This window comes from Channa argus, chromosome 16 (genome assembly GCF_033026475.1).
Source record: "Channa argus isolate prfri chromosome 16, Channa argus male v1.0, whole genome shotgun sequence".
NCBI classification, from domain to species: Eukaryota; Metazoa; Chordata; class Actinopteri; order Anabantiformes; family Channidae; genus Channa; species Channa argus.
In genome coordinates, this window is record NC_090212.1 from 4768633 (window position 1) to 4788329 (window position 19697).

Consider the following 19697-nt stretch of genomic DNA (forward strand, 5'->3'; position numbering starts at 1 on the left):
AGACCTCAGTTCCAGAGTCAGCATCAATTGTACAAGTCCCACATTTTCGCTATATAGATGTATGTCCTCGTAAATGAAACAAAGTTAGCTTATAGCTTCAGTTATTGCATTTGACTGGGTGGAGTTAGCTAATGTGCTCTGAACGTTGCTCCTCATACTAACACAATTAGCACAGTTAACACCCCCAGCAAATATGTTTGTTACTGAGTCTGATTTAGTATTTGTTAAAACTTTACTCTCCCAGTTGTTTGATTTATAGAGAACATGATGTAAATAAACCTCAACTACATTGGTCAAAGCTTAACATCGTTGCCAGTGTTAAACACACTCAAGTCTAATTGGCAAATTGTTGCTTTTCAGCACTGATCACTTGATTAAGAATTCTCTCCAGTGTGAACACACTTGTGTCTTTCTAAACTGCCTTTCTCAGTGAAAGTTTTGCCACACTGATCACACCCATAAGGTTTTTCTCCAGTGTGAACACGTCTTTCTTTCTAAATTGCTTTTATGAGTGAAAGCTTTTCCACACTGATCACACCCATAAGGTTTCTCTCCAGTATGAACTTGTCTGTGTGTTTCTAAACTGCCTTTCTCAGTGAAAGTTTTTCCACACTGATCACACCCATAAGGTTTCTCTCCAGTGTGAAAGCGCTGGTGCTTTATTAGTGTCTTTATGAGTGTAAGTTTTTCCACACTGATCACACCCATAAGGTTTCTCTCCAGTGTGAACGCGCTGGTGCATTATTAGACTGCTTTTCTCAGTGAAAGTTTTTCCACATTGATCACACCAAAAAGGTTTCTGTCCAGTGTGAACACGTCTGTGTCTTTCTAAAATGCCTTTCTGAGTGAAAGTTTTTCCACATTGATCACACCAATAAGCTTTCTCTCCAGTCTGAACATGTCTGTGTCTTTCTAAATTGCCTTTCTGAGTGAAAGTTTTTCCACACTGATCACACCCATAAGGTTTATCTCCAGTGTGAATGCACTGGTGCATTTCTAGACTGCTGTCGACAGTGAAAGCCTTTCCTCACTGATCACACCAATAAGGTTTCTCTCCAGTGTGAACTCTATTTGGAATCTTCAGTGTTGATGGTGTTGGAAAGGCTTTCCCACATTGCCAACAGCAATGATACATGTGCCTCTTTGTTGACAAGAAAAAAAAGAGTTAGCTGTCATGAGATAGTGAACTGTATAAAACTATTAATGTGCTAAGGATGTCACAATACTGAGATTTCCAACTTTGGTACAATACCTTGAAAAACAGATATACAATACTACAAGAAGAAAATTGACAACATTAGGGAAGTTTTGTACAATTATAAGCCCAAATTATCATCTAGAATGAGGGGCTTACAAATTCTTCTAAATGCACAAGGGTCACTGGAATTTCACGCTGTAAATATCAAATATGTTTAATATTTACAAGTTGAAATTCTAATATGTCATAAGAGTGAGCAGTTTGGCTTCTAGTGTTAAAGCTCTTGTCTGTAGCAGCTTCTTGTCAATGTTTTTGTGCCCTTATGGAAAAGTGCTTTTAAAATATTTCTGACAATAGAAAATATAATTGAAATGTCTTGTTTTTAGCAGAATGCCATTTAAGCCAATGACCTTAATCAATAGTTAAACAGGTTCAGGACCCCAAGCTGGCATCTCTCCCCTTGTCTGCAGACACACAGACAATGCCTCCCCCTGCCCCCACATCTTCATAGCTTGTCTCACTACAGTCAGACACCACTGACTGTGATAAAAGGAGAACTTTGAAGAGTTGATGAATGAGGAAAATGAAAGAGAACGAAGAGAAGAAGAGGTGACTGGTGTGGAGCATGAAGTAGCAAAGATTAGTAAGAGTGAAGTGAAGAGGACATTGAAGAGGATGAAGAGTGGAAAGGCAGTTGATCCTGATGACATATCTGTGGAGGTATGGAAGTGTCTAGGTGAGGTGGCAGTAGAGTTTCTGACTAGTTTGTTTAACAAGATCTTGGAGAGTGAGAGGATGATCGAGGGATGGAGAAGTGTTCTGGTGCCGATTTGTAAGAACAAGGGAGATTTGCAGAGCAGTTGCCACAGCTTGTAGTTTATGCCTAGAAATAGTACAACAGATGCAGTATTTGCTTTGAGGATGCTGATGGTGCAGAGAAGTACAGAGAAGATCATATGGAGTTGCATTGTCTCTTTGTAGATTTAGAGAAAGCGTATTACAGGGTGGAGAAAAGTGTCAGGTGTGTTGTGTGATAAAAGAGTATCAGCGAGAATGAAAGGAAAGGTGTTCAAGACGGTGGTGAGACCAGAGATGTTGTTCGGCTTAGAGACAGTGGCACTGAAGAAAAGACAGCAGGCAGAGCTGGAGGTAGCAGAGCTTAAGATGTTGAGGTTCTCTTTGGGAGTGACGAGGATGGACAGGATCAGGAATGAGGACATCAGAGGGACAGCTCATGTTAGATGTGTTGGACATAAAGTCAGAGGCCAGATTGAGGTTGTTTGGACATGTTCATGGGAGAAACTGCTAACATATCTGTAGGTATCTGAGGTCGGTGCTGCCAGGCCGGAGGTTTGGAGGAAGACCAAAGAGGAGATTTATGGATGTAGTGAGAGAGGACAAGAAGTTAGTTGGTGTGAGGATGCAGAGGACAGGGTTAGATGGAGGCACATGATTCACTCTGGTGACCCCTGAAAGCGAACAGCAATCAGAATCACCTTCAAGATTGCACAAAACTCCCAAAAGTTTCCAAATCATGAATGTATTTATCTATCTGATGAATTCTTACACTTGGAATAACCTGCGGTTTTGTGAGAAAAACACTGAGACTTAAGTACTTAGATTAGCATCTATGTATATTCTTGCAATGAGAATTAGTGAAGGGTCTCTTATCTTCTCAGAAAGTACTTCAATTTAAAAGTACAATGATGGATTCTCTAAATGTAGGAAAATGTTTGTAGTCATAATCAAGTTAATGATTATTATAACATATTGCGACGGAAATGTCAATGTATATATTAAAATAATTTATTTTTAAGTAATCAATTTCATTTTTGTTATCTATTTATTTTCCTAATTCCCTTTTGGGCCCCAATAACACAGAAACCCTGTAGTAAAAACGCTTGTCAAAAAGGAAAAGTCCTTGTGTGTGACATGATATTTTAAAACACTCTCCATCACCATCTTTCGGAAAAGGGGCCAACAACAATTAGCAAATATATTCTTTATACATGAAGAAGATCTAACCTATAAGATTAGTCTTCTTATTACTAAACATTGATTTCCCATTAAGATTTGAGTCTGGGGGTTTACTCCGGAAAAGTAAAGTTAGATATATGTGTTGCTGGCGAAGTTATAATGAGCTAAGGGACATGTGTGGAAAAATAATTTGCCATATTTGCCATGGATAGTCTACTTACAATGTCTTTCACCTCCTGACAAGAGGGTATTACCATTTATACTATATCCTTTCTTGTTTTAAGCAGTGGTGTGGCTCATCTATTATAGATAAAGAGCAAGATAAAAGTAATTGCACGATTTCTTAAAGTCTGTTGTGTTACTAAGACAAAAAAAAAGACAAAACACAAAAATAAGAAAAAAAAGAGGCAATTTTTCTTAACCAATCAGATGCTTGATATAGTTTGACTGATGTGTAGTTGCTCCAATAGCATTTATCAACCGTCTCTAGTTGGCAAAGCTCCTACATTCTTATGTTAGTCCATTGCTGGAGTAGAGCGGTAACAACTTTGTCTAGTCAGTCATTTGTCAAAAGTTCTTCATTTTGACAAAAATGAGGGAAATCGTTCATCTGCAGGCAGGCCAGTGTGGAAACCAGATTGGAGCCAAGGTTAGAAAAACTTTGCTGTTAAAGTGAGATGTTAACTCACTGTAAAGGAGCATGAATGTTAAATTTGGTTTGGGCGGTTTGCTAAACTAGCTTACTTAGCGACAAAGCTAATGATAGCTTTGGTGTCCATACCACCGATTGGATTGACTCACAGGTGTCAGTCATGCTATAGCACACCAACTAATTTAACCGTGTTCTTATACTCTTTATATTTCTTGTAGTTCTGGGAGGTGATAAGTGACGAACATGGCATCGACCCGTCCGGGACATACCATGGGGACAGCGACCTGCAGCTGGAGCGAATCAACGTTTATTACAACGAGGCAACAGGTTAGCTTCACTTTACTGCTCAGTTGTTGAGTTGATTATCTAATTTCTAAGAAGGTAATGGCTTTGCTGAAGTCATCGATGACCATCATCATTAAAAAATCACAAAATGGCCTTAGAAGTTTTTGCCTTTGAAGTTTTTCAGGCTACGTAGAGCTTTGAAGTTTGCCTAACCAGTATCTAAGGAAGTTACATTTTATTTCGGCTATTTCACAAAAGCTTAACTTTCATCCATTTTAGCAAATACAGTTGTTTTTTTAACTTTGCTTGGAAAATCCTTTCAGCACCTAAGCATTCACATTGGAAATATGTTTAAAATAAGTTTAAAAGTCTAATTTCTAAAAAAATACCTAACACGTAAAAAGTATTAACTTTGCAAACCACTTTTGCATTGCAATTGTTGGATTTAATTAGTAGGTAATTTGACCTGCAATTCAAAACTTTGTGACCCTGATTCATATTTTATATAAAACTGATAAATTAATTGCACAATTAATTACACAGCTAAAATGTAATTAGATTGGTCATTTTTGGTTATTAGGTATCTTGGTCATTATTGGTAATCAGGTTACCTGGTCAACATTTCCAAAGTATTTAATGAACAATTCAAAAGCTCACATTAGAGGAAGTCAGTCCCTTCTTTGACTAACTGTTAATTTTGTTGAGCATTGTTTGGGTAAATCACTGACTATAATCTTCTTGTACTTGCACCACCAGGTGGTAAGTATGTTCCTCGTGCAGTGCTGGTGGACCTGGAGCCTGGCACAATGGATTCTGTGAGGTCTGGGCCATTTGGCCAGATCTTTAGACCAGACAACTTTGTCTTTGGTAAGAATGTACATGCAGATTATTTTATATATTAAATATCCTTTGTGCATTGATTGCACTCAAGTATTTCATTAAGTTACTTGTGTCTGCAAGTATGATGAGTTTGTATTTCAGAGAGGATAAGATCTGGGTGATTTTTGACACTGCATTTTTGAAATGTGCCCTTGATTGCATGTAACAAAGGCCAGAGTGGAGCTGGTAATAACTGGGCTAAAGGCCACTACACTGAGGGGGCTGAAGTGGTAGACTCAGTCCTGGATGTGGTGAGAAAGGAGGCAGAGAGCTGTGACTGCCTCCAGGGCTTCCAGCTCACACACTCCCTGGGAGGAGGTACTGGGTCTGGCATGGGTACGCTGCTTATCAGCAAAATCCGAGAGGAGTATCCAGATCGCATCATGAACACTTTCAGTGTGGTACCCTCACCCAAAGTACGCCTTATTCATTACAATATTACAATATTTATCCCCCCACCTGTTTATTCGGTCCCCTCATCTTCTTTATTTCCTCTCTCCCACACAAGGTGTCAGACACAGTGGTGGAGCCATACAATGCCACTCTCTCTGTCCACCAGCTGGTCGAGAACACAGACGAGACCTTCTGTATTGATAATGAGGCCCTGTATGACATCTGCTTCCGCACGCTGAAGCTCACCACACCCACCTACGGTGATCTTAACCACCTCGTGTCAGCAACCATGAGTGGGGTAACCACTTGCCTGCGCTTCCCTGGCCAGCTCAATGCAGATTTGAGGAAACTGGCAGTCAACATGGTGCCTTTCCCCAGGCTGCACTTCTTCATGCCAGGTTTTGCTCCTCTCACCAGTCGTGGCAGCCAGCAGTACAGGTACAGTGGCAAGAAAACACTATTTTAGATGTATATTTTAATAATATCGAAGTAAATCCCAAATTTTCACCTTTTTTGTTCTAGGGCTTTGACAGTTCCTGAACTTACCCAGCAGATGTTTGATGCCAAGAACATGATGGCAGCTTGTGACCCACGCCACGGGCGCTACCTTACAGTTGCTGCCATCTTCCGAGGCCGCATGTCCATGAAAGAGGTGGACGAGCAGATGCTCAATGTGCAGAACAAGAACAGCAGCTACTTTGTGGAGTGGATCCCCAACAATGTTAAGACAGCGGTCTGTGACATCCCTCCCCGTGGCCTCAAAATGGCTGCCACCTTTATTGGCAACAGCACAGCCATTCAGGAGCTGTTCAAGCGGATCTCTGAGCAGTTTACCGCCATGTTCCGCCGCAAGGCCTTCCTCCACTGGTGAGGGATTGAAGTGACCTGTTTTTACCCCAAATGTATACATTAATGTCATGTGAAAAGAAATATGCTTGAATGCTCTCTCTCGCGTCCCTTCTCTCGCTCTCTCTTCATGTATTGCTGCAGGTACACAGGTGAGGGCATGGATGAGATGGAGTTCACAGAGGCCGAGAGCAACATGAATGACCTGGTGTCTGAGTACCAACAGTACCAGGACGCCACTGCTGAGGAAGAGGGAGAGTTTGAGGAGGAGGGTGAAGAGGACATGGCCTAGATACTTACCATCACTGTCTTTTTACTATGCAAGCTTTAGAACTGGGCAATATGGTTCAAGTTGCCTTAAAAGTAGTCATTTTGACAACAGTTTAGTCACTCAGTAGTTCCACTGTAAGTTTATTGTCCAGGCTTAGCAGAACTGCAAATGAGTTTCTTTTTCATTAAATGGTTTGTTTCTTAACTCACAATAAAGATATTCTAATTATTATTATCATAATTATTATTTTGGCGCCTAACTGCTAGAAACCCCCTTCAAACGTCAAAACATTTAGCTTATATTCAGCCAATGATCTTAATCAATAGTTCAACAGGCTCAGTTCAGGACCCCAAGCTGGCACCTCTCCCCTTGTCTGCAGACACACAGACAATGCCTCACCCTCCACCCACATCTCAACAGTTTCTCTCACCACAAACAGACACCACAGAAAACAATACTACTTCACCATCACCTCCTTCCCTTTCCACCAACACGTCCATCCCCCTCGACCACCTGTGTGTTTTCAGCAGCCAGGTAAAGTGGCAGCTGCAGAAGCTGAATCAGAACAAGGCTTTGGGTCCTGATGGTATCAGCCCAAGAATCCTGAAAGTCTTTGCTGAGCAGCTTAGTGAAAATCTATAGCACCTCTTAAACCTGAGCCTGAGTCAGGGGAATGGAAGACATCTGGCCTGATTCCATTGCCATTGCTGGAAGTAGGAATGTAGGAAGATGAGGAGCTAGGGGTGATATTTGGCTGTGCAGCAGTGGAACCATAAATGGAGGGATCATAGTCTTGATTAAGCAGCTCACGGAGTTGACATCTTTCCCGTTCTGCATCAGACTCCATCAATGCCATTAGTCTTTCATATATGATTTTAGTCAGTCACTGGTCACTGCCTCACATGCATCTACTTTTCGTCTTAAATTGGTTGTTGGTGTTATATATCTCATTTCAATGTAGAGTTTCATGATGTCATCCTTTCCTCTGCAATTGTTGCCACGTGCGTTTCAGTGATGTCTGACTTTAGTGTTTCTCTTGCCTTACGAACTTGAATTTTACAATGCTCATACAAGCTAATTAGCTTCTTTTCCTTTTTGGTCGTTTTTTCCGTTTGGTAAGCGGCCATCCTTTCAGTTGGTGCTCTGGTACGTTCAGAGTGACAAGGACCCTCTAACGACTTTAATTTGGTGCTGTAAATCAGCGAGCATTTTGTCTTTAGACCTTAATGTTTCATTGGTATCTTGTCTTATACTATCAGTTGCATTTTCAAGCAAGCTTTTGTATTTGTAATTCTCCATTTGCAGATTTGCAATCTGTTACTTGGTGGTCTTTAGCACATGCAGATGAGGCCTCTGCAACCTCCTTTTCCATTGTAGCCTTCTTTGTCCTTAATTCTTTACATTTTCAGACCAACTTCTGCTGCTTGCTATCTGTTTTAGATGAGTACCTTATAACTGTAATGTCCGTGATGAAAGGCGGGGCAGCTGAGGTGCAAGCTCTCACTGTAGTATCCAGTCAGAAATTTTAAACTTCACTGGTGGTCTGATACTTTATTTGCCTTATCCTTTTCAAACCAATGTAAGAGCAATGTAAGAGCTATAAAAAGTAAACACAGACAAAACAATAAACGAAAACCATATGGGAAATTTACGTTAAGCTAACCAGTGAGTTTATATGTGAACATATTAGCAGTCATGCTGAACAGTCAACTGTTAGCTTCAGGAGCGGGAAAATTTTTTACAATATTCACAGTGCGATATATAAAACTTCCTGTTGTTGTTTTGCGGTTGTAGCTCAGTTGGTAAGGCAGTCTTCCATGGACCACAGGGTCAGTGGTTCGATCCCCGGTCCGGCTATATGTCAAAGTGTCTCTTGGCAAGACATTAAAAGTAGCACCCCCAACAGCTCATTCCCATCCCCAGCTGTGCAGTGCCAGACCATGCCAGGTAGAAATTGGGGAGGGTTGCGTCAGGAAGGGCATTTGGTGTAAAAATTGTGCCAAATCAACATGCAGACAATGATCCGCTGTACTCACGGGATAAGCCGAAAGGACAAAAACAAAAAAACACAAAAAAAAACTTGATTGTGGTGAGAACATCTATGGGTTTATTGTTCATTGTGTTAACACTAAGCATCTGACCACATTCAAACTTGAAACGTATGAAAGGATGAAATACATCCATAATCTTTTCTGTACTGCCAAAGAAATTCAATATATTTAGGTTTTAATCATCAGAAGTTTTAAACATCTGTGGAAGACAGAACAACATCAAGTTTTATGAACCCATTATTCGCAAACATTTTGTGCTTCAAGGGGTTTGTTATAAAGTATTCTTTCACTGTGAATGTTGTTTTGAACAGTAATTTTTCCCACTTGATTATGGCATTGACGGAGACTTTGATGCAGAACGGGAAAGATGTCTGCTCCGTGAGCTGCTTAATCAAGACTATGATCCCTCCATTTATGGTTCCACTGCTGCACAGCCAAATATCACCCATAGCTCCTCATCTTCCTACATTGCAGCAAAGCGAGCAGATGGAGCAGTAGAGCTAGCTGCAAAGGAAGCTGAATATAACAGGCTGAAAAGGATGTAAAGGCAGCTATGGTGAAAGCATACAACAGTCTCAACTGGCTGAATCCTTTCTCTGAGCCTGTGAGCACAAATCCTGCATCACATCCATCCAACACTGAGAGGAGATGGAGAGGATTTCTTTCGCAATGGAATCCGGCTAGATGTCTTCCACAAAACCGGAACATTCCCGACTCAGGTTTAAGAGGTGCTGTTGATTTTCACTAAGCTACTCAGCACAGACTTTCAGGATTCTTGGGCTGATACCATCAGGACCCAAAGCCTTGTTCTGATTCAGCTTCTGCAGCTGCCACTTTACCTGGCTGCTGAAAACACACAGATGGTTGAGGGGGATGGACGTGTTGGTGGAAAGGGAAGGAGGTGATGGTGAAGTAGTATTGTTTTCTGTGGTGTCTGTTTGTGGTGAGAGAAACTGTGGAGATGTGGGTGGAGGGTGAGGCGTTGTCTGTGTGTCTGCAGACAAGGGGAGAGGTGCCAGCTTGGGGTCCTGAACTGAGCCTGTTGAACTATTGATTAAGATCATTGGCTGAATATAAGCTAAATGTTTTTTACGTTTGAAGGGGGTTTCTAGCAGTTAGGCGCCAAAATAATAATTATGATAATAATAATTAGAATATCTTTATTGTGAGTTAAGAAACAAACCATTTAATGACAAAGAAACTCATTTGCAGTTCTGCTAAGCCTGGACAATAAACTTACAGTGGAACTACTGAGTGACTAAACTGTTGTCAAAATGACTACTTTTAAGGCAACTTGAACCATATTGCCAAGTTCTAACGCTTGTATAGTAAGAAGACAGTGATGGTAGGTATCTAGGCCATGTCCTCTTCACCCTCCTCCTCAAACTCTCCCTCTTCCTCAGCAGTGGCGTCCTGGTACTGTTGGTACTCAGACACCAGGTCATTCATGTTGCTCTCGGCCTCTGTGAACTCCATCTCATCCATGCCCTCACCTGTGTACCTGCAGCAATACATGAAGAGAGAGCAAGAGAAGGGACGCGAGAGAGAGCATTCAAGCATATTTCTTTTCACATGACATTAATGTATACATTTGGGGTAAAAACAGGTCACTTCAATCCCTCACCAGTGGAGGAAGGCCTTGCGGCGGAACATGGCGGTGAACTGCTCAGAGATGCGCTTGAACAGCTCCTGAATGGCTGTGCTGTTGCCAATAAAGGTGGCAGCCATTTTGAGGCCACGGGGAGGGATGTCACAGACCGCTGTCTTAACATTGTTGGGGATCCACTCCACAAAGTAGCTGCTGTTCTTGTTCTGCACGTTGAGCATCTGCTCGTCCACCTCTTTCATGGACATGCGGCCTCGGAAGATGGCAGCAACTGTAAGGTAGCGCCCGTGGCGTGGGTCACAAGCTGCCATCATGTTCTTGGCATCAAACATCTGCTGGGTAAGTTCAGGAACTGTCAAAGCCCTAGAACAAAAAAGGTGAAAATTTGGGATTTACTTCGATATTATAAAAATATACATCTAAAATAGTGTTTTCTTGCCACTGTACCTGTACTGCTGGCTGCCACGACTGGTGAGAGGAGCAAAACCTGGCATGAAGAAGTGCAGCCTGGGGAAAGGCACCATGTTGACTGCCAGTTTCCTCAAATCTGCATTGAGCTGGCCAGGGAAGCGCAGGCAAGTGGTTACCCCACTCATGGTTGCTGACACGAGGTGGTTAAGATCACCGTAGGTGGGTGTGGTGAGCTTCAGCGTGCGGAAGCAGATGTCATACAGGGCCTCATTATCAATACAGAAGGTCTCGTCTGTGTTCTCGACCAGCTGGTGGACAGAGAGAGTGGCATTGTATGGCTCCACCACTGTGTCTGACACCTTGTGTGGGAGAGAGGAAATAAAGAAGATGAGGGGACCGAATAAACAGGTGGGGGGATAAATATTGTAATATTGTAATGAATAAGGCGTACTTTGGGTGAGGGTACCACACTGAAAGTGTTCATGATGCGATCTGGATACTCCTCTCGGATTTTGCTGATAAGCAGCGTACCCATGCCAGACCCAGTACCTCCTCCCAGGGAGTGTGTGAGCTGGAAGCCCTGGAGGCAGTCACAGCTCTCTGCCTCCTTTCTCACCACATCCAGGACTGAGTCTACCACTTCAGCCCCCTCAGTGTAGTGGCCTTTAGCCCAGTTATTACCAGCTCCACTCTGGCCTTTGTTACATGCAATCAAGGGCACATTTCAAAGATGCAGTGTCAAAAATCACCCAGATCTTATCCTCTCTGAAATACAAACTCATCATACTTGCAGACACAAGTAACTTAATGAAATACTTGAGTGCAGTTTTGCAGTTGTATCAATGCACAAAGGATATTTAATATATAAAATAATCTGCATGTACATTCTTACCAAAGACAAAGTTGTCTGGTCTAAAGATCTGGCCAAATGGCCCAGACCTCACAGAATCCATTGTGCCAGGCTCCAGGTCCACCAGCACTGCACGAGGAACATACTTGCCACCTGGTGGTGCAAGTACAAGAAGATTATAGTCAGTGATTTACCCAAAAAATGCTCAACAAAATTAACAGTTAGTCAAAGAGGGGACTGACAAATGTGTGCTATTAAATATTTTGGAAATGCTGACCAGGCAACCTGATTACCATTAATGACTAAGATACCATAATTACCAATAATGACCAATCTAATTACAGATAAGCGGTGAAATTAATTGTACAATTTATTTATCAATTTTATGAACGGGGCGGCTGTAGCTCAGTGGGGTGGTAAAGGCAGTTGTCCAGTTCACCACAGGGTGAGTGGTTCGATCCCCAGCCCTGGCTATATGTCGAAGTGTCTCTGGGCAAGACACTGAACCCCTAACCCCATTCTCCTCCCCAGCTGTGCAGTGCTGGTCCAAGCCCGGTAGAAATTGGGGAGGTCTGCGTCAGGAAGGGCATCCGGCGTAAAAACTGTGCCAAATCAACATGCGGACAATGATCCGCTGTGGTGACCCTGAACTCATGGGATAAGCCGAAAGGACAAAAAAAAGAAAAAGAAAAATAAGAATAAGGGTGAGTTACCTACTAATTAGTTGCAAATGAAGCTGAGGTTGCTCTGTTTGTATGTTATAATATAGTTAAATAAAAAAACATTTCTAATAGGAAAATTCACTGGGAATACTTTGGTGCTGAATGAATTTTCCAAGCAAAAATTATCTGTATTTAGACCAGTTAGCCTGAAAAACTTCAAAGACAATTGTTTTGATGTTTGTGATGATGCCATCAAGAGTGTAAAAGTATGAAAATCTTGAAAATTATACAAAATATTAAAGAGCCATATACAAGCTACAATGTCTTTTATAAGCTGATCGTTTTGAAATTTGAAAGTTAGTTTGGCGCCAAAAAATGTAGAAAGAATGATAAAAATAATTTATATAATAGTATATAGTATATTATAATAGTAATTATCATTACTATTATCATTATAATGATAATTATCATTATTATTACTAACAAAAAAGAGTAGGAGATCTATGTCCTAATCTTATAAGGGGTTTGTTGTTTTGTTGTATCTCGGAAACAGGGAAAAGTAAAATGGCCCCAGTGGATTTAAGACTTCAAAGCTCCTAACAAGGGGAGAATCCTCTGCTGGATGACTAACGTACCAACAAACTTACTACAACTTACTATTGAATTACTTTCTTAGATAATCAACTAGATAATCAACAACTGAGCAGCAAAGTGAAGCTAACCTGTTGCCTCGTTGTAATAAACGTTGATTCGCTCCAGCTGCAGGTCGCTGTCCCCATGGTATGTCCCGGACGGGTCGATGCCATGTTCGTCACTTATCACCTCCCAGAACTACAGGAAAAATAGAGTATAACATGACAGTTAAATTAGTGGGCGTGGTATAACATGACTGACCCCTGTGAGTCAGTCCAATGAGTGGAAATATGGACACCAAGGCTATCATTAGCTTTGTCGCTAAGTAAGCTAGTTTAGCAAACCGCCCAAACCAAATTTAACATTCATGCTCCTTTACAGTGAGTTAAGATCTCACTTTAACACCAAAGTTTTTCTAACCTTGGCTCCAATCTGGTTTCCACACTGGCCTGCCTGCAGATGAACGATCTCCCTCATTTTGGTCGAATGAAGAACTTTTGACAAATGACTGAATAGACAAAGTTGTTACCGCTCTACTTAAGCAATGGACTAACATAAGAATGTAGGAGCTTTGCCAACTAGAGACGGTTGATAAATGCTATTGGAGCAACTACACATCAGTCAATCTATATCAAGCATCTAATTGGTCAAGAAAACCTTATTTATTTATTTTTTCTGAGCACTCCGTTGTCTTAGTTACACACAACAGAGTTTAAGAAATCATGCATTGACCTTTATCTTAACACAATAAAAAGAGACTTATAGTTAGATTGCAGATGCATTAACTTTATGCACTTAATACTTGGGTTTACTGTTCATCTGGCTCTTAACTTGTGCCATTTGCATGTAGCCTCATTTTTGTTTTGTCTGACGTGTTTCTGATATGTTCCTTTTAACATTCTCTAAGATAAGTAGGTGAGACAGGAATTATCCTTCAGATATAAGGGAGATGTAACTTTTTTCTCCTAAAAGAAAATTTGTTTAACACAAATGAACATTATAATCCTCTTTATTGAAAGGATTTATTACACTGTACTGAAACACTGTTAGAAACAATTTATTGTTTTGCTCCAAAGTAGCTCTAGTATTGTCTCAATGAGAACTTTGTATGTGTGCATTTTAGGAGAAAACTATAAGACATAGCAGAAAATAGATTAAAGCAGAAGTGAGAATCACAACTTAGCTTCTTAGCAGTGAAGAAGGAAAAATGGTACAACATACTGTACTGTGTTATGAGAAGTCTTTATTTTGATTGGGTTTTGTTTACATCTAAGAGAATCAATAAATTAATAAAGTTGCAGATCAAGTCACTGTTTTTCATGGTATTATTGCACTCCGCCAACATGTTCTTGTGGTCTAAATTGAAAAGGCTTTAATCTGAAAAATGATTTCAGTGGTCTAAGAGCTTCCAAGTACTGTGTGGACGGGCCATCCTATCATCATCACCTCTGAATACAACATTCATTTCAGGTATACATCCTAGGGGGCAACTGTAGCTCAGTTTGTAAGGCAGACGACCACAGGATCAGTGGTTCGATCCCTGGTCCCGGCTATATGTCAAAGTGTCTCTGGGCAGGACACTACCCATTCCACTCCCCAGCTGTGCAGTGCCAGTCCAAAATTAGGGAAAGCAGAAATTGGGGAGGGTTGTGTCAGGAAGGGCATCTGTCGTAAAAACTGTGCCAAATCAACATGCGGACAATAATCCGCAGTGGTGACCCTGAACTCACGGGATAAGCTGAAAGGACAAAAAAAAAAACCCTAAAGGATCTTTACTGCAAAGCAGTAGTAAGCAAAGTTCCTTAAAAGAATTAACCTTGGGACTTTTAGGTTTTTGCTATCAAAACTGGACGAGCATTTTCCTTGAATTAAATCTGCTGAAATTTGGGTTTCATTATTTAACATCATACGTATAATGCAGGGAAAAGCAGAATGATGAGTGATGATGATCTTATGTCTTTATATAAATGTATACAAACTACAGTGCTTTCCCTCCATAGCATCATAAAGCATAATCAGTTTCTGTGCACTGATAAAACAGATAAAACTCTGGGATCCCATTGTGAATGTTAATCCGACCTGTTGAGAAAAATACAGAGATAAAATAAACTATTTTTAGTGTAAATGTTTAAGTAATAATTGTTTTTATTTGCAATAAATTTCTTTTCTGGTTTTACTAGTTTACTACTTTTGACTTTTTTGGTTTTCATGTTAAATACATTTCTCTGCATAGTTAAATTAAACAACAAAAACATCTACCGAAGTCTTCACATTGGTTTCGACATTTAGCTGCATGAAGCATAAAAAAACGGACATTTGGGGTTTTTAACCCGTGAGCTGTGATTTAGAAACGGGACGTGCCGTTTCCCGCCTGGAAGTCTGATCACACCACGACATGAAGACAGCGTGATATTCTTGTGAAATTCAAACTACCTCTAAATATTTCTGATGGTGTTGACAATTTGAATTGTGCAGGCCTCTCCACAGTGTTTATACCGCATCAATTACGAGATTTGCATGGAAACACTACATTTACATTTAGTCATTTGGCAGACCTTTCTCCAAAATGATTTACACATTTTCATATATGAAGGGTATCCTGGGGCTCAAAATCTTGTCAAACTAGTCTATAACATAGACCAGAGTTCGAACCTCTGACTGTGCAGGTGGTAGTGATGCTCTAGCATCTGAGCCACACTATAATCATTAAATATGCTTTTAAATACATTGTTAGATTTATGAGTATCTACTACTCATGAATGCAGTTTTTTTTACAGTAATGATGTATGAATTTATTAATAATTAAGTCATATAAATTACATTATTACAAAGCTGCTAGCTCTAGATAGATTGAAAATTTGACACCCATAAATCTATAAATATAAAATTCATAAGACATTCCATACCTTTCCGATGATGGAAGGCAGTAATTCGAGTCATCATGCGTGTTTTCAGGATGCACAAGGTCTTCGTCTTCTTATGATGGAGACAATCCGTGCTCCCCATGTCCTCGTTCAGTTGTCTCAAACAACAGGCACCAAATCCAACTTTTCAGGTGATCATTAGCTTAACGATTATATGTGCCCATTTAAATGGCAGCCACGCACACACACTGTGTTTGGCGAGGGTGTGATGGTCTGTATATTTTAACCATTTGATGACAAATAAACAAGAAAACAAAATATAACTGGATTATTTAATTATTGCGTCTAGCTAAACATAGGGATGGAGCCAATCTGGATTTTTAATTTGGTGTTTTTTTGTTATTAATTGTCACGTGGATAATTTTGTGTCACGGGAAGTATTAATTAATAAGGCTTCTTATACAACTGGTTACCTGCTGGTAGGAAAGGGGGAGAGTGGATCGCTATATTTTTTGTTGACCACTTTTCTTAATGTGTTTTTTCTTTGAACGTCGTCATCTGCTTTTGTTAAGTTATTAGATTGATTTTGATTAAATATTATAAACTTACGTACATTCTCAGTGGATCTCTAATTGTTCAGCGCGTCGGACAAATGCGGCCCATCATCAGCCTCTTAGTGACTGTTGGTCTGTTTTATTTGAAGTTCGCTACACGTTTGTCAACAAAAAACTATACTGTGCCAATAAAGGATATTACCTGACAACGTAATATATTGACGATCCTCGGGAGGCGGATGGAACAGCTAAAGCTACAACAGCTACATTATGTCAGGATTGGAGGTGGATGGTAGTCATGGGAATGACTTTCATGAACTTGCCAAAACTTATACACAGTGCACAAAGCAAATCTACCTAGACAAAACATCTGCAAAGATGGCCTCATTTGAAACACGTAAAGTTGCCAGAGATTGATGCAGATATCGAGCTGTTAATGGTTATACATGTCCCTAAAGCTTTGGAGCCATTGCAAGTGATTTGCAGTGTTGATAATGGACCTTATGCAATGGAAACAGTGCTGGGTTGGACAGTGAATGGACCACTAAAAGGAGATAGTGGAGATGCTGTGGAGTGTAAACAACCAGAATTATCTGTAAACATGAGTGTCCATGTTAAATTCGGATGAACTTTACAACAGTTTAAGGTTGATTTCCCTGAATGCAATAGAATAGAATGGAATGTCATGAGAAGACAGGTTCATGGAATTGGTCACAAATATGGTGAAACTTGGGAATGGTCATTACCAGATAAGCTTACCCGTGAGAAAAAGAGATGTCAGCCTGCCAGATAGTAGGAAAATTGTTGCGCAGCGTGCATTTTATATGAAGTGGAGACTTTACAAGGATTCCACCCTTTGTGCAGACTATACTGCCTTCATGAATGATCATCTTGCCAAGGGATATGCCGAAGAAGAACTGCAATGTAGTGATGGAAATGTCTGGTAAATACCGCACCCTGGTGTTTACCATCCAACAAAGGGAAAGATTAGGGTTGTGTTTGATTGTGGAGCAAGCTTCAGATACACATCTCTTAATGCTAAACTACAACAGGGCCCAGATCTTACCAGTTCACTGATTGGATTGTTGACCAGGTCATGGCAGACATTGAAGCAATGTTTCACCAGGTAAAAGTAACAGCAGAAGATGCAGTTTTGATGCAATTTCTCTGGCGATTAGTCAAGACAGGGTTGTTTAAGTAGTGGTTTAATAAAAGCTACCTTATAGGTCTGTGGTACATTTCCTGTTTCTAAAGATAGATTGATGTTATCTAATACGAACGTATCTATTAAGGGTAAAGCTTCCTTGAGCAGTCTAGTTGGAATAGGTTCTAGTAGGCAGGTTGGTGGTTTAGATGAGGCAATAATTGAAGTGTAAATGTAAATGTAAATGAAGTGAGCACAGTGAGATCTATGGATAAAAAGCAGTCTAAGATGGATTGGGGCCTTATTTATTATTCTGTCAAAAATATTATACTAATAGATATGTATTGAAATACTTTTGTACTCATAATAAATAAGTGTCATAAAGTGTCTTGTTGCAACTCAGGAGGTTAAAAAACAGAGCATGAATTGAAGTGTTGTGCAGCATGGAACTGAATCTGATAAGCAGGTGTGTGTGTGAATGAAACCTATTGTATTGGTTGAGGGAGGTTGTCTTGCAGTTACCAAAACAGGGAGCAGGAGCCAGCTGCAACGCATGCAACACGCAAAATAAGGAGGAAACTTCCAAAAGAGCCACACCTGGAAGGCACTGCTGCTGCAGCAAACAGACTGTCTATATACAGTAACATTTGGGTCGTGGGAGAGACAGATTTCAGACTTTGTGCCCTGACACTCTTTGTGTTGTTGGTAGGGAAAACTCTGACCTGGAGCTCCGATTATATTTTCACATCTCTTCATATTATTCTTATTTAGATTACTTGTAACCAGGATTGAACTAAAACAATAAAATCTCGTTATGAGAATAAAGTCGTAGTCCTTCTCCTCTATTTTGAACAGCGCAATAATTCTAACACTGTTGTACGTGAAGATCTATCTGTAATATTTGGGGGGATGATCTGGTGAATTCTATCTCTAATAGCTACAATTTTAAAGTTTTTCATAAATATGGTGAAGCAAATGATGAAAGAATCGTTTCCTTAAATTTGATGACAGCTTGTTCACTAAAGCATCTGCTATAGTGGAATTATTCCCTAACTGCTGTGTAGTCCGTTATTTTAAATTCAAATGTCGTGTGAGTTGTAAGGAAATATTGTTAAATTATCTGTTTTATTTGCATACATAAGGACAAGGTCTAAGGTGTGACTAAAACAGTGAGTGGGTTCATTTACATTTTGGGAAAAACCAATTGAATCTAATAATGAATTAAACGCAGTGCTCAGACAGTTACTGTCAGCATCTACATGAATGTTAAAGTCACCCACTATAATTACTTTGTCTGCACTAAGCACAGAGAAAGTCAATTAATATCGACATAATAAGACTTTATTCATGATAATTGAAATGACTTGGGCGGGTGTTGACCCATTTAGACTGGCATATTTTTCCTGATGCAACCAAATTTCAGTAAGAGAAAAGAAATCGAATTCACAATAACGTGGGATTTGTGGTAATGACAGGAATGATCCTGAAGACTCTGGAGCTCCACTTAGGATTTAAAAGTCGGGGCAAAAAGAAGAGGACTTTGGCCTGATCCTTGGATTCCTCAGATGAGCTGTCTGTCACACAGGCAGACAGGAAGCTGAGAGTCAGCAAGAAGATGAAGAAGAAGCAGGAGGAAGTGAAAGTCTGCTACTCTTACAAATGTCAGAAGTTCAGAGTGGATTTTGATCTATCTTTTCTCTTTGAAGCTCTGTACCCTGAATATGTCACCTGCTACCTTGATCCATACAGAAAACCACATCTAGACAGACAGGGCTCGATGTGTGGAGGAATCTGAGAGAGAACTGACTATCAGGAGGAACTCAGAGTAAGAAAACCAGAGTGTGTGTTCATATACAGGAGGCAGCAGCACAAAGACCAACAGCAGCACGCAGGACACACCTGAACACACGGACTGATCTACACTTAGTTGTGTCAATGCACATTCCCTGTTTGAGTGCCAAATTATAGTCATGTGACTTTTTTTTATTTTAATTTTTTAATCAATATTTGTAAAAATTTAAATCATTTTCATTTCATTTGCGAGTCTGCCCCTCAGAAATTTTACCTACATGGAATTATTAGAGTAGCTTGATCAGGTCATTTGTCTTAGTAAAGGATCTAAGCAAGCTTCTGATTAATTTAAAATGATCATACAGTATAATTAATGTGAAAAAAATTACTTAGATTACTGATGTATTTCATCCTTTCATAAGTTTCAAATTCACAAATGTTTCACATTAGTTTGAATGTGGTCAGATGATTAGGGTTAACACAATGAACAATTAACCCGTCTCACCACGCTCAAGTGATAGAAGTAAAATACAAAGATGTGTATCTTTCCATAATTATTTCCTCTTCCTGTGAGCAAAACAAGACACAGGAACAGAATGTTTTATATCACAATAGGATTCATTTGTTATC

At 40.1% G+C, this 19697-nt stretch overlaps 2 protein-coding genes and 1 pseudogene across 2 annotated transcripts; 1 reads left to right on the forward strand and 2 right to left on the reverse strand.

The window, feature by feature from the left end:
• Nucleotides 1–374: 374 nt before the first annotated feature.
• LOC137101715 (zinc finger protein 271-like) lies at nucleotides 375–1135 on the reverse strand (annotated as a pseudogene).
• Nucleotides 1136–3703: 2568 nt separating this feature from the next.
• Nucleotides 3704–6603, forward strand: LOC137101854 (tubulin beta-4B chain-like). Its single transcript, XM_067480759.1, has 7 exons — nucleotides 3704–3824; nucleotides 4046–4154; nucleotides 4869–4979; nucleotides 5163–5407; nucleotides 5500–5822; nucleotides 5907–6251; nucleotides 6375–6603. Exons 1-7 carry the CDS (start codon nucleotides 3768–3770, stop codon nucleotides 6520–6522), a joined length of 1338 nt encoding a protein of 445 aa, XP_067336860.1. The 5' UTR covers nucleotides 3704–3767; the 3' UTR covers nucleotides 6523–6603.
• A 3092-nt stretch (nucleotides 6604–9695) lies between these two features.
• Nucleotides 9696–13227, reverse strand: LOC137101810 (tubulin beta-4B chain-like). The gene is made up of 7 exons (XM_067480660.1): nucleotides 13135–13227; nucleotides 12804–12912; nucleotides 11462–11572; nucleotides 11021–11265; nucleotides 10606–10928; nucleotides 10177–10521; nucleotides 9696–10053 (listed from the first exon to the last, which is right to left on the reverse strand). The coding sequence occupies exons 1-7, from the start codon at nucleotides 13189–13191 to the stop codon at nucleotides 9906–9908; spliced, it is 1338 nt and encodes a 445-aa protein (XP_067336761.1). The 5' UTR covers nucleotides 13192–13227; the 3' UTR covers nucleotides 9696–9905.
• Between the last annotated feature and the right edge of the window lie 6470 nt (nucleotides 13228–19697).

Coding starts and splice junctions, on each gene's coding strand:
- LOC137101854 (XM_067480759.1), top strand. CDS start 3,768: ATGAGGGAAATCGTTCATCTGCAGGCAGGCCAGTGTGGAAACCAGATT. Junction 3,825..4,045: donor GAAACCAGATTGGAGCCAAG/GTTAGAAAAACT, acceptor TATTTCTTGTAG/TTCTGGGAGGTGATAAGTGA. Junction 5,408..5,499: donor GTGTGGTACCCTCACCCAAA/GTACGCCTTATT, acceptor CTCCCACACAAG/GTGTCAGACACAGTGGTGGA.
- LOC137101810 (XM_067480660.1), bottom strand. CDS start 13,191: ATGAGGGAGATCGTTCATCTGCAGGCAGGCCAGTGTGGAAACCAGATT. Junction 10,522..10,605: donor CGTGGCAGCCAGCAGTACAG/GTACAGTGGCAA, acceptor TTTTTGTTCTAG/GGCTTTGACAGTTCCTGAAC. Junction 10,054..10,176: donor CGCAAGGCCTTCCTCCACTG/GTGAGGGATTGA, acceptor GTATTGCTGCAG/GTACACAGGTGAGGGCATGG.